Raw genomic sequence first — 13,950 nt, forward strand, 5'->3', positions numbered from 1 at the left:
CACTGTTGTAAATACAGATTGAAATAACCTTTTCCAATCCCTACATAGAGATATTGTATCTTTCATTATCGGTATGAATTGTACTAACCAGTAAGTACTTCCGAGTACTTTCTTGCTAGTTTATAGTTAAAGGAATCAATAGACGCGCATGCGTACGTATATGAAATGAATCATAAAAAAAGGTCATAAACTACGTTATCAGTACATTAACATTTCACCACGATAAAATTAGAAAAATTAATAACTGATACAAAGGTGTTACACGTTGCGTTAGTTAACATAGATGTATATTGTGGAGATACACTTGAAGTGCGTATAAAGAAAAGTCATCGATTGTTTCATAATGTCTGTCTGACTTAAATTTCAAATTTAATATGTGGTGCATAATTTAATCTGTGATTTAGATCAAATAATACTGTGGCATAGTAAAATGATTTCATAATTAATGTCCCTGACTTACATTAAGTACTATTTTATATATAATTATTATATTACACAGATTCATTATTCTATCAATATTTGTTCATAAGTAATAAAGTAGTGAAATGCAGTGGTGAACATCAAGAGGTAATATAGGCCGATGTAGTACAAATAGAAGTGTTAATAATTAAAATTACTGAATGATGTAACAAACAGAAATTGATACATTAAAGTATTACCAATAACCTTGTTTATCAACAAGTAGTGTCTTTAATATTTTCTGACAAACCAATCTCATTGTATGAGTAGGAACTGTAGAGGAATATAAAATGCAAAGTATATGATCTCCATGTTTAACCGCATAACATTTGTGATATTCTGAACATAAATATGTTTCCTTTGCACCGATAAACTTCCAATTATCACATGTTCCATAATCTGATTCAGAAGATAATATGAAAGTCTCTACAGCTTGGTGATAAAAAGTTCTTAGTATATCCAATCTGTGTGAACCACTGACTCTGTTTTTTGCATATTGCGTGTTTTTGCCAAGTATAAACTTTTGCACTTTATAATTTGCTAAAAGAAATCTAAATGTATAAAAGAAAAGGAAAGAAAAAATACACTTTAACAAACATATATTAATACTGCATTTTTCTGGGTTATATTATTTAAATAAAATATATCCATTTTTATTACCCAAGTGTTTCTGAGTCTAGATTTATAGATGCAGGTAAATTTCGTGGATAGCATTGTTCTGCATTGTGCAAAGCATCAATACTATTTTTCCAACATTGTACAGCAAACCTTTCAATCTCTGATAAGTCTGGACTTGGTCCACATAATGCTAGTACTTGAACTTGATTGACCAATGTAACGGATACTAGTCTAAAAGCCACCTATGCAGTCTCTCGCGATAATTAAAAATTATATTTTTAAGCAAATTTAACTAAATCATGTTAATTAAATGAAACTTCTATTTAAAAAGTTTTTCTTGTAGACACTTACATTTGGACTTTTATAAGGTAAAAACACTGGAATGTCCCGTGTGGTATAAGCATCTTCATTATTAACAGCTATTATTAATAATTTTCTTTCTATAGGATTTAAGCTCCACCATCCTTCAGTAGCTATTGCTAAACATCCATGTATTAAAATGCACCCATATATAGAATCCAAACATTCGACGTAACCCTCTAAACAAGTCTTAAATATATTATTACTTAATATATGAAAAATGTGTAGATTGAAAAAATTCCCATTACCTGAAGCAAATTATTTTCTTGGCACATAATGCATTCTGTCATATTGATGATATCAGTTTTTGAACAAATTCCATCTCCGATATCGAGACATTGCAATAAACTATCAACAATTGGACTACATAAACGTACATCTTTCTTTAACTTTTCAATATTTTTTGTACTTTTTAGCTCTTCAATACCAACAAACAAAATCATTGCACCGAAAACAGCATCAAGAAACTTATCTAATACATATTTGGTAATTCCACTTGCGATAACTATTAAAGAAACACTATGTTCAAATTCTTTCCACATGATTGTGGTATCAGGTGAATTTGTGTTTGAAAGTTTGACATTTTGTGATTTAAGAAACATATGTATTCCATTTAAAGATGCTATTTTAGAAAATGTCATCTGCAAACATTGTGGAAAAAAAATTTGTGCACATAATTTTGTAATTTTATATTATAGTTTTATTTATGAACATATAAATTTTACCGTATCTCCTTCTCCTTTCTGACGAGAAAACAAAGGAATACCTCCAGTAGAGGTTAAACACATGACATGAACCACCATAACAATGCTTTTCTCGCTTTTTAGAAGGATTTTAGTGAAATGTTTAATAGTAAATGAATCTTTATTGTTTTAATTCCTTGAATTATATAAGAATGTGATTCTTTTCAAAGTTATTCAAAACTAAAATTAATTTATAAATACAGTAGTATGAAACTGTGACTGTACTTTACTATAAGTATGTAAAATTTTATTACTATAGCCTACGCTGCAGCATGTTAACATTTAACAGCATGTTGACTTTATCTACATAATTATTGGTGTGTAATTCTTTATATTACAAGCTGTACAAATTAATTGTTTACAGAATTGTATAAACGTAAAGGTAGAAAACAAAATTTCCCCTTATAAATTAATACCGATATCGTAAAATTAATTTACATTTGTTTAAAATACACGTTTAAAATGGTAGGTATTAATATTACGAAGACATAATTTTTGCTTTACAAATTAAAATTTGCACAATAAGTTAAGCATGTTTGTATCACTTATATTTTATACAATTTAGAATTAATATACAAGAAGCTGTTTGCTACTCTACACATACAACCACGTTGGTGTTCAATTAAACGACAGATATTTTTTCTCTATATTTTAATACTAACGTATTCTATAAAGAAAGCGCAAAGAGCGGCCAATAGAAGTGTGAAAGGAAGAAATATGTAATAAAAAGAAGTAACTTGTATAGGCAATTTTATGTTTACGATAATTATATTTTCAATCGTCTTCGAAACTCGAATAACATCGTAGTTTTGTTTAATGATTGTAATATAAGCTAGTTAATATAAAACGTAAGATTTTAAGAGTTGTATACGACATTTATTCCACAGTAAGTAAAAATGAGTAAAAACATTATAAACGAATTTTATGTAACACGATTCTTGTTTAATGCCTTGTTCGTACATATGTATGTGTTAATATAGCGATGGATAAATTTTATGATTTCATTATTGAATGCATTGTATTCTTATAAAGATTGATAGAAGCGTAACAAAAGTATTCTCATTAATTGAATTTCATCAGATGATATTTGTAACATATGTATGTTTATAGAGAAGTATAGATAGTGAAAAAATTGGTTTTACGATGAAATGTATATAAATATAATGATAATTAATATTATTTTATTCTCCATATCTCATTTTAATCTAACTTTATTTTAATATTACGCAAAATATGGCATGGTAGTACTGTGTGCGTGCGTCGTGCACGCGCGCGCGCGTGTGCGTGAATGTGTGTATAAATGATATAATTATAAACTGACTGCATATATGTATGATAACCGAAAAATAGTGAGATTAATGAGAATAACTTTGATATGATTGTATATCTTTGATTTATGTATTAAAATAATGACGTTGTTTAAAATAAATTTGATAAGCATATTAACAATCTATCGATTGAATAGTAAGAATTTATTTTTTAAGGAGAGCTGAAAATGTTTTAACGAAGAGGTACTTTTATGCAGATTTTCTTATTGTTTGAATGCAACTGTTTACGAAGACCGTGAAAGTAGTAAAGGTATAGTGAAGGTTCGAAAAGGGGCGAAAGAAAAATTGAATAATAGATTTAACTGACGTTAAAAGCAGATTTAAAGGTTGACTAGAGATGTGAAAAGTAGCTATTAAAGGGAAAAATAGGAGCGATTGATATAATGTTGAGATCCATTTGGCACGAAGAGGTATTTGTAAATGGTTAAAGAAATTTTTGCACGATCAACCTCTTCTGAGTGTAGCTTTTTGAAAAAGAATCTATTATTTTCTTAGGAAAATAATAAACAGTATTTATGAAATGTACTACGTATTAATTACAACGAGCAATTTGTTTTTTCGCGCACGAACTTTCAAAATGGCTGCCAGTTACTTTAGTAATTTACGGCTGTACCTTTCTTTGTTGTTGCTGTAGTAATTAGGACTGTACATCGGAATATCTTAGAATTAGTTTTAAGGGAAAATAGTGAATTAAAAGTTGTACGTGCACGTTACCCTCGTCACATGGGTTCTGTGGAAACTTGAGAATAGAATATGCTTTAAAGTCATTCTCTCCTGATTGCTGTTTCAGTTAAAGTTATTTCAAGAAAATTCTTAACCAATGTTTTCCCATTTCTAAAAAAGTGTGTGCTACCTAAGCTTGTTTTACGTACAAAGGACTTTCTGGATCAATCCGTCACGCATCTAATGAATAGGTTAGATTTTTGGTCGATCTCGGTATCATGTACGAAGATACGGTTTAAAACCGTTTGTGAGATTACATATGACTCTGTTTGCATTCGGTAATGCGAATTACCAAATAAAATATATTTCGTATGGAACGATGGACAAATGAAAAAAATGATGATTATAGAAGATTTATGATCTGTATAGTAACGAATAATATATTTTGACGTTTAACCAATTTGTTAATGTCAAAATTATTTGATTATTACATCAGATTAGAAGTATTTCATTAGAGGAGTTATCAATTAGCAATGGGCGTTGTTTCCTTCATATTGAATCATGGCATAGTATTGCCTCTGCAATGACAGTACGAAGAGTCTCTGCTGAAAGTTATTAGCATCAAGCCAGTTTCACAAGGATCACGTTAGTACATTTAGTGGGATCCTGATATATACATATATATATATAGTTTTTGTACAATACCGTTAGTTACTGTTAATCCATAGATTGGGTAATTAATCTGATGGTTGGATAAATATACGAGATAGCATCTAAGAATTTATGAATATGGCTGTAGTCACTGTTATTTTTGAAAAGTGTTAAATATAGCAAGCTAAATGTAGTAAGATCATGCTGTAGAAACTTAACGACATTGTAAGAAAATAACTTGGTATTATGTTTTAGATGTATGTATATATATATATATATGTCACAGCCGGATTAAAGCTAGGTCTGAGAGGGCCTAGCATGGGCCACTATGAATCCACCCGCAGTTAGCAAATCGAGCACTCGTGGCTCTGGATATCATCAAAAGGCATTAGCTGAAATTCGCAATTCTTTGCTACCATTCGCGAATATTGGAGGAGCAGGCGAAGTAGGTTCAAGTGCTGCTAGTACTATATCTACTTTGTCGACAACCAGTGGTATTAGTTCTGCTTCGGGACTTAGTGGTCTTTCCGCAGCTTCTGGTTCTACTATCGATAAATCCGATCAGCGACAGCTATTAGCACAGCTATTAGCTATGGGGTATTCCGAGGTATGCGCATCATTATAAATACTCTTATCTAGTTAAGTTATCATTTACCATACTTAGTATTAGTTAATAGGACTGTGTTTACAATAAAGACAGTTTAGAATAAAATTCTATACTATGTGTGTATAGGAAATGGCATTACGCGCGTTGAAGTTAGCTGGTTGGCGTCTAGATACGGCCATAGAATTCTTGAAACAGGCTCAGGGGGAATCTTTGAACGGACTTAGTAAACTGAACAGCAAGTTGATAAGAAAGCCTAGCTTGGAAAGAGAGTTGAGTCTACAACGAGGAAGTCCCGCATTAGACAGTGGAGCAGGAAGCTCACGATCCGATAGTCCGCGTTTAACGGAGCTTAGCCCACATCCGCAATTGAGCCGTCAATATTCACCAAGTAATTTTGTAGAACGAGAACCACCACCACCCCCGCCTCCTAGATGTAGTTCAACGCCGCCGCCGCCACCACCGCCTCACGCTCCGTACAATCAGCCGAACGTACCTACGAATATGCAGCAAATGCTGAAACGCATGTCTCCTGCTCCGGTTGTTCCAACGCGACCGCCTCCTACCACGCCTGGTAATACTGGGCCAATATCAACCTCGGTCAATTTACCGCAAAGAGGTACGAGTCCGGTGGCGAGCTCGAATAATAATACGAGCTGCCGTCAGCCTATGATTGTTCAAAATGGTCCACAAGTTCAGCAGCAACTCTCTCAGCAAATACAGGCTCTCAGTATTTATCAGACAGGTAATAACAATACCAATACTCAGGTCGAACCACCACCTCCGTATCCCATAGTTTCTTCTTCGTCGGCTGGCCCGGTGCAACCACCGTCTTATAGTGCCTCGATGCAAAACAGACAGAGTCCTACACAATCGCAGCAAGATTATCGGAAAAGTCCATCCTCTGGTATCTACTCTGGTCCAACGTCGGCCGGTTCTCCAAGCCCGATAACCGTTTCGGCTATGTCTCCGAGCACGCAAGCATCCATGGCCAGACCAACTCCGTTGCAAGCGTGGGGCGCGAGGCAAGCGAAAACGCAACCACCGATCATTATGCAGTCTGTCAAAAGTACTCAAGTACAGAAGCCCGTGTTGCAAACTGCGATCGCACCGACATCTCCACAACCGATATCCACTACTAGTAACACACCACCTCCACCACCATCTTACGCGTCGTCTATTCAACAGAAGCAGCAGCAGCAGCAGCAGCAACAACCACCACCACAACAACAACAACATTCACAGCAGCAGCAGCCACAACAACAACAACCGCAACAACAACAACAACAATGTTCGCAGCAGCAACAATCATCGCAACAACCACCTCCTGCATATCCACCTGTGAATAATGTTGGCACAGCCGTTACGAACAGTATGAACGTAGGCGTTTCCGTAGGTGTACCTACTACGGAACCACCGAGTTACGCGACTACCATGCAAGCACTGGCGGCGCAACGAGGGATACACCATCCGGTTCCTCCACCCCCCTATGGAACAGCTACCATCGAGGATTCTAGCGGCATTTCAACAATGGAAAATAATACGAACCTTAGATCGTCACCGATCAGTCTACATCCTCCGTTGCAAAGAAAATATTCACCAGCAGACGGGTGCCAACATCCCGCGGAAGCGCCGCCGTTACCTCCAGTAACCTCTACGTCTATACCGCCGAGGTCCAATAACAACGGTGGTAACAACGGGAACACCAGTAGCAATAGCAATAGCAGCGGCGGTGGCAGTGGTGGCGGTGGCGGTGTTGTCAGTGTTGTCGGTGCTGTCGGTGTCGGTGGCGGTAATGGTAACGGCAACAGTAACAATAATAACAACAATAACAATAATAATCATGCGGCAGAAAGTAACGGAGCGAAGGGAGGAGGAACTGGTTCTTCACCTTCGTCTTACAAAATTAAGCATCAATCTCCGATTCCCGAGCGCAAGCATATGAGTAAAGAAAAAGAGGAAGAGCGCAGAGACTGCAAGGTTCGTAATTATTCTCCGCAGGCGTTTAAATTTTTCATGGAGCAGCACGTTGAAAATGTATTAAAGTCCCATAAGCAACGATTGTATCGTCGGCTTCAATTGGAAACGGAAATGGCCAAGATAGGACTTAGCGCGGAAGCTCAGTGTCAAATGAGGAAAATGTTATCGCAAAAGGAGTCGAATTACATTCGATTAAAACGAGCGAAAATGGACAAATCGATGTTTACGAAAATCAAACCGATCGGAGTCGGTGCATTCGGAGAAGTAACGCTGGTTAGAAAACTTGATACTAATCAATTTTATGCCATGAAAACCTTAAGAAAAGCGGATGTATTGAATCGGAATCAAGTTGCCCATGTCAAAGCCGAAAGAGATATATTGGCTGAGGCTGACAATGAATGGGTCGTAAAGCTTTATTATTCTTTTCAAGATAAGGACAATTTATATTTCGTTATGGATTATATACCTGGTGGTGATTTGATGTCGTTGCTGATCAAATTTGGCATTTTCAAGGAACCTTTGGCAAGATTTTATATCGCTGAGTTGACGTGCGCAGTAGAAAGTGTTCATAAGATGGGTTTTATTCACAGAGACATTAAACCAGACAATATTTTAATCGATCGAGATGGACATATTAAGTTGACAGATTTTGGACTATGTACAGGATTTCGTTGGACTCACAACTCGAAATACTATCAACAAAACGGTAAGTGTGTCGTTAGAGTAATAATATGTATAGTATAATATTATCAGAGAAAAACAAACATAGGCAGCGTAATTGTAATCATACAGGACACGGAAAACAAGACTCGATGGATCCTGCTGACGATTGGAACAACGAATGCCGTTGTATTCAATTGAAGCCTTTAGAACGTAGGAGGCACAGAGAACATCAAAGATGTTTAGCGCATTCGCTGGTTGGAACACCAAACTATATCGCACCAGAGGTACTACAAAGGACAGGATATACTCAGTTGTGTGATTGGTGGAGCGTTGGTGTAATTTTGTATGAAATGTTAGTTGGTTCTCCACCGTTTCTTGCCAATACTCCCGCCGAGACACAATACAAGGTAAGATTTTTCTACTTGTATTATTATCATCGTACCGACGAGGATTAACAACTTGTACAGTAATGAGAGATACGCCCACATAATATCGATCGTACCGTAGGTTATCAATTGGGAAACGACTCTGCACATCCCAAAGCAGGCGAACCTCTCTGCCGAAGGAATGGATTTGATATTAAAGTTATGCGTGGGCGCGGATCGTCGGTTAGGTAAGAACGCAGACGAAGTAAAAAATCATCCGTTTTTTGCAAGTATTGACTTTGAGAAGGGATTACGTCGGCAAGTAGCACCTCACATACCTCGAATACAGTACCCTACTGATACGAGTAACTTTGACCCCGTGGATCCTGATAAATTACGGAACTCGGAATCATCCGATTCCAACAAGTCCGACGAATTATTAGATAATGGCAAACCGTTTCACGGTTTCTTTGAATTCACTTTTAGACGCTTCTTTGACGATGGTGGTGGTCCTGCGTATCCTAGTCGAATCAGTTTGGACGATAATGACAATCAAGGTCCTGTTTACGTATGACAATAGGTTTAGATGTTTTCGCATTAGCCAAGTCGAAGATGATGCAATCTTTCGCATGTTTGATCGGAAAAATTATTGTAAATATTGTTCGAAAGAGTCTCTTTTGAATCGACGAATAGTTAGGGTAATGTGAATCGCAAAAATGTTTGTTAAATCGTCAACGAACACACACGCGCACGAAAGAAAATATGCCGTACTAAGTTTTATAAGAGGAGGAGAAAAAGGACAATGGTCATACATAAAAACGGAAACCCTCGCGCTTGTTCCTTAATTTTGATAACATATCATACTCGTTTGTTTTCTAACTTATGTTTTACTCTTTTTCTCTTCTACTATTCTTTTTCTCATACTATTTTGTAATTTAAAAATTGTTGGACAAAACGCTTTTTTGTTTTTCAAAGAGCGAAATTTTAATGATTAGAAATTAACGGGATTACACGACATTACAGAATACGAAATTACGTGTCTAATCATAAAATTGAAATTTATGGGCATTTATTATGTTCTTACGGGCTATAATTACTCGTAGAATTTTATTGACAAAATGTGATGTAAAATATCTTAAAATTACTTACTAATTGCCAGCGAATTGCGGTAAGAAAATTTATATCTATAAATAAGATACCATGTATACACGTATATGTACGAATTTTCAAGAAGAATATAGAGTTCACTTTTGGTGAAACGTATCTATTTTTCAATGTAATAGTTACAAATGTGATGATTTATCGAGAAAAAGGAAAGGATGCGATCGATGGCTAGACAATATACTCTCTTATATGGTATGTTTATTAAAGAAAAGATATTGTGCTTGCCATTTTCATTGGTATTGGCTCTTGTGCCTATTGGAAACGCGTGTTTGTATGTTTCAGCAAGTACTGTGATATTGCAGATAATTAGAATAATGCGGCTTTTAAATCTATTGGCCTTATTTAACTTTTTTTTTTACATCGAACGATTAATGTGTTCATTGCATATTTCATGCAACTTTCAAATGTCAAACCTTATTCTCTCTTTTTTTCTTTTTTCTCTTTTTCGCTCTTCTCTTGTCTTCCCTTCTCCTCTTCTCTCTTTTCTTCTCTTCTCTCTTCTCTTCTCTCTTTTTTCTCTCTTCTCTCTTCTTTTCTCTCTTCTCTCTTCTTTTCTCTCTTCTCTCTTCTTTTCTCTCTTCTCTCTTCTCTTCTCTCCTCTCTTCTCTCCTCTCTTCTCTCTTCTCTCCTCTCTTCTCTTTTCTCTCTTCTCTTTTCTCTCTTCTCTTCTCTCTTCTCTTCTCTCTTCTCTTCTCTCTTCTCTTCTCTCTTCTCTTCTCTCTTCTCTTCTCTCTTCTCTTCTCTCTTCTCTTCTCTTTTCTCTTCTCTTCTCTTTTCTCTTCTCTTCTCTTTTCTCTTCTCTTCTCTTTTCTCTTCTCTTTTCTCTTCTCTTCTCTTCTCTCTCCTCTTCTCTCTCCTCTTCTCTCTCTCCTCTCTCTCCTCTTCTCTCTCTCCTCTCTCTCCTCTTCTCTCTCTCCTCTCCTCTCTCTCCTCTCCTCTCTTCTCTCTCTCCTCTCCTCTCTCTCCTCTCCTCTCTCTCCTCTCTCTCCTCTCCTCTCTCTCCTCTCTCTCCTCTCTCTCCTCTCTCTCCTCTCTCTCCTCTCTCTCCTCTCTCTCCTCTCTCTCCTCTCTCTCCTCTCTCTCCTCTCCTCTCTTCTCTCTCTTCTCTCTTCTCCCTTCTCTTCTCTCTTCTCTCTTCTCTTCTCCCTTCCCTTCTCTCTTCTCTTCTCCCTTCCCTTCTCTCTTCTCCCTTCTCTCTTCTCCCTTCTCTTCTCTCTTCTCCCTTCTCTTCTCTCTTCTCCCTTCTCTTCTCTCTTCTCCCTTCTCTTCTCCCTTCTCTTCTCCCTTCTCTTCTCCCTTCTCTTCTCCCTTCTCTTCTCCCTTCTCTTCTCCCTTCTCTTCTCTTCTCTTCTCTTCTCTCTTCTCTTCTCTTCTCTCTTCTCTTCTCTCTTCTCTTCTCTTCTCTCTTCTCTTCTCTTTTCTCCTCTCTTTTCTTCTCTCTTCTCTCTTCTCTTCTCTTTTCTCCTCTCTTTTCTTCTCTCTTCTCTTCTCTTCTCTTCTTTTTTATGTTTTATAATTGTAAGAACTATTCATTGATGTACCATCATGCTGTACATATTTTGCAAATGTTTTTTAGACCTTGTCCAATTAATTACAAATATATGCAACTCGGGTTGAATTTAATATACCAATTTAGATTCAATGATAAGAGTTGAACAGTTTAAAAGTTTTAATCGCATAGAAAGTGCATCGATAATAATGTAGTTTAAGTGAAAATACAAGTAAATAATGGTTGTAACGTCAACCAAAATAACGTATATAATTACGCATAATTAATTTCCTATAAAATAAGAAGCCGTGATTTTCATCGACAGATGTACCGAAAAAATTCTCGAAATGCATTCTCGAATCTGATATTCATCATGTGAGTTAGTCTTTTTTTTCTTTTTAGGTCAAACGTTGAAATAAATGAAACTAAATGTACGCAATACAGTCAATGACAATATACAGTACCACTTTTACAAACAATCGATCATTTTCTCTATTGATAATTTTTTAATTTTGCTGTATTGTACAAATTTATTAAATGAAATACACATCTGAAGTACAACTAAGTAACAACTGATTTAGACGTCGTTATCATGTCTTCTTTTTATTGTTAATCTAATACAGGTATATTATATTGATACGTATACAGGAGCGACAATAAACAAGTCCATCCTTCGAAACTATCATACTGCAATTATTATAATTGATGAATTCGCTAAAAACTAAAGATTTAATCGTTAACGTTACCGATTCGTTGAAAACGAAATGAATGAACACTGCGTTACTGTATCAATGTATGTATGTATCATGTACAAAGTAAAGATAAGTAATTTTTTCATATATGTTGATATATTAACATATTAATTAAATAAGAGGGGAGCATTTTCTCCTGTCCTAATTAGTTAAACTTGAATTTTCCAAAAAGTCAACCAGAATTGATAGATATAAATATGAATATGTAGATATAAATTATATATAATATGCAAGCAATAATGATTGATATTTAAAAAGAGTACATTACCCAAAATTGATGCGAAGCTTTTATAAATTTGATACTCTCTTTCTTTCTTACTTTCTTACTTTCTTTCTTACTTTCTTTCTTTCTTACTTTCTTACTTTCTTTCTTTCTTACTTTCTTACTTTCTTACTTTCTTACTTTCTTTCTTTCTTTCGTTCTTTCTTTCTTTCGTTCTTTCTTTCGTTCTTTCTTTCGTTCTTTCTTTCTTTCGTTCTTTCTTTCGTTCTTTCTTTCGTTCTTTCTTTCGTTCTTTCTTTCGTTCTTTCTTTCGTTCTTTCTTTCGTTCTTTCTTTCGTTCTTTCTTTCTTTCGTTCTTTCTTTCTTTCGTTCTTTCTTTCTTTCGTTCTTTCTTTCTTTCTTTCTTTCTTTCTTTCGTTCTTTCTTTCTTTCGTTCGTTCTTTCTTTCGTTCGTTCTTTCTTTCGTTCGTTCTTTCTTTCTTTCGTTCTTTCTACTTTAAGATTGTTTTCAGACTAGACCATGTAATTACTATTAATTTGTATACTTATTGTGTGCTGTATGTACCAAAGGAAAAGTAAGTTTTTATATAAGACAAGAAGATTGATAGAAAAATATGATAAAAAATTTGTCAATTTCAGGTCATATAATGATTATCTAAATGATACGTTAATAACAGTAGCTAATAAACGTCTATATACGTGTTTCAGAAGATTACTACTCATTTTGGTACATATAACGAGTCCAATTTTGTGTAAAAGGAGGCAGGCAAAAGCGAAATGAGACGATTGGAAATTAACGGAAACGAGTTAAGGAAGTTAAAGGAATTTCGTATCATTTAGAAAAGAAAGCATCGTTGATGTTTTTTAAACAACTTTTAAACATCTTCTTGTACACTTTAAGAATTCTTGAAGCCAATTAAATAAAAATTGTCAACATTCTGAAGGTTTTCATTGGTAGTCGAAAAAGGGAAAAGGAAAGAAAAGTCCTGCTTTTGTATATAATGCATTTAAATCGATAATTCATAAACATGGATTGTTCGCAATTTATATTTCGCAGTTTATACAAATACAAACGAATAAAAAAGGAAAAAAAGAGAAAAGAAAATATGATCAAGCTCGCAACAGCATACATATGTAAGATCGTCATGACTTGACAAAAAGATCGAGTATTGTGTTATATCACATTTGACAAATAATGAATACCAAAGGGATTCACTCTCATTATCGTAAAATTAATCCTTGTATACTACACAACCGCTAATCTTACTCTTTGTATACATATTGTTGTTTTTTTTTTTGCATATGTACCTTTAGTTCGTAGATGCGTACGGAACAGTGACACACTATTGCGTCGTAAAATTCAATGAATTTCGCGATATTAATACGAATCTTCAACCAACATTAATGCTTTATTTTTAAACTGTAAACGATCAATTACAGAATGGTACAAAATACGTGGAAAAACATTGTTCGTCGCGTGTGTATACACTGCTCGATTGTTACGATAAATTTGCAAATATTTTTTCGAATGCCACTCATAATACATTACAGAACATACATTATAGAATAGTTTAGATCAAACGGTAACATACTCTTATCATGCGTATACAGCAAGTGATGTTTGTAACAGTAATTTTATTAACACGTTGAGTATCATACGTAACTTTACATCAACTCTTCACAATACCCATCCGCAAGGAATTGTTAAGAAAAGTAAACATTATCTTTGCATCACGAAGCTTAAAGTTGAATATAATAAGCTGTTATTATAATTATTTATATGCACTTTTTATTATATAGTTCACACAGTCTGTTTTGGTTATTTGAAAAATATTTTGAAAGTAAAATTTTCTTAAAGTATCAAAGGAAACACGTATATGAAGAGTAA

General features: G+C 34.8%; 2 protein-coding genes across 2 annotated transcripts; one reads left to right on the plus strand and one right to left on the minus strand.

Moving 5' to 3' along the window:
- Nucleotides 1-655: 655 nt before the first annotated feature.
- LOC108579244 (protein fuzzy homolog) lies at nucleotides 656-2,240 on the minus strand. The gene is made up of 5 exons (XM_017942727.1): nucleotides 2,163-2,240; nucleotides 1,686-2,078; nucleotides 1,429-1,626; nucleotides 1,120-1,319; nucleotides 656-1,010 (listed from the first exon to the last, which is right to left on the minus strand). The coding sequence occupies exons 1-5, from the start codon at nucleotides 2,238-2,240 to the stop codon at nucleotides 656-658; spliced, it is 1,224 nt and encodes a 407-aa protein (XP_017798216.1).
- Nucleotides 2,241-4,599: 2,359 nt separating this feature from the next.
- LOC108579275 (serine/threonine-protein kinase Warts-like) lies at nucleotides 4,600-9,261 on the plus strand. Its single transcript, XM_017942777.1, has 5 exons — nucleotides 4,600-4,816; nucleotides 5,078-5,429; nucleotides 5,556-8,112; nucleotides 8,199-8,476; nucleotides 8,577-9,261. The coding sequence occupies exons 2-5, from the start codon at nucleotides 5,151-5,153 to the stop codon at nucleotides 9,006-9,008; spliced, it is 3,546 nt and encodes a 1,181-aa protein (XP_017798266.1). The 5' UTR covers nucleotides 4,600-4,816; nucleotides 5,078-5,150; the 3' UTR covers nucleotides 9,009-9,261.
- Nucleotides 9,262-13,950: the final 4,689 nt, after the last annotated feature.

Source organism: Habropoda laboriosa, unplaced genomic scaffold (assembly GCF_001263275.1).
Source record: "Habropoda laboriosa isolate 0110345459 unplaced genomic scaffold, ASM126327v1 scaffold64, whole genome shotgun sequence".
NCBI classification, from domain to species: Eukaryota; Metazoa; Arthropoda; class Insecta; order Hymenoptera; family Apidae; genus Habropoda; species Habropoda laboriosa.

Bases quoted from the DNA above. Each gene is read 5' to 3' on its own strand.
- LOC108579244 (XM_017942727.1), bottom strand. From the start codon at position 2,240: ATGGTGGTTCATGTCATGTGTTTAACCTCTACTGGAGGTATTCCTTTG. The intron at 2,079-2,162 runs GTAAAATTTATA...CAATGTTTGCAG, and splicing joins AGAAAGGAGAAGGAGATACG to ATGACATTTTCTAAAATAGC. The intron at 1,320-1,428 runs GTAAGTGTCTAC...GAGACTGCATAG, and splicing joins TACCTTATAAAAGTCCAAAT to GTGGCTTTTAGACTAGTATC.
- LOC108579275 (XM_017942777.1), top strand. From the start codon at position 5,151: ATGAATCCACCCGCAGTTAGCAAATCGAGCACTCGTGGCTCTGGATAT. The intron at 5,430-5,555 runs GTATGCGCATCA...ATGTGTGTATAG, and splicing joins TAGCTATGGGGTATTCCGAG to GAAATGGCATTACGCGCGTT. The intron at 8,113-8,198 runs GTAAGTGTGTCG...GTAATCATACAG, and splicing joins GAAATACTATCAACAAAACG to GACACGGAAAACAAGACTCG.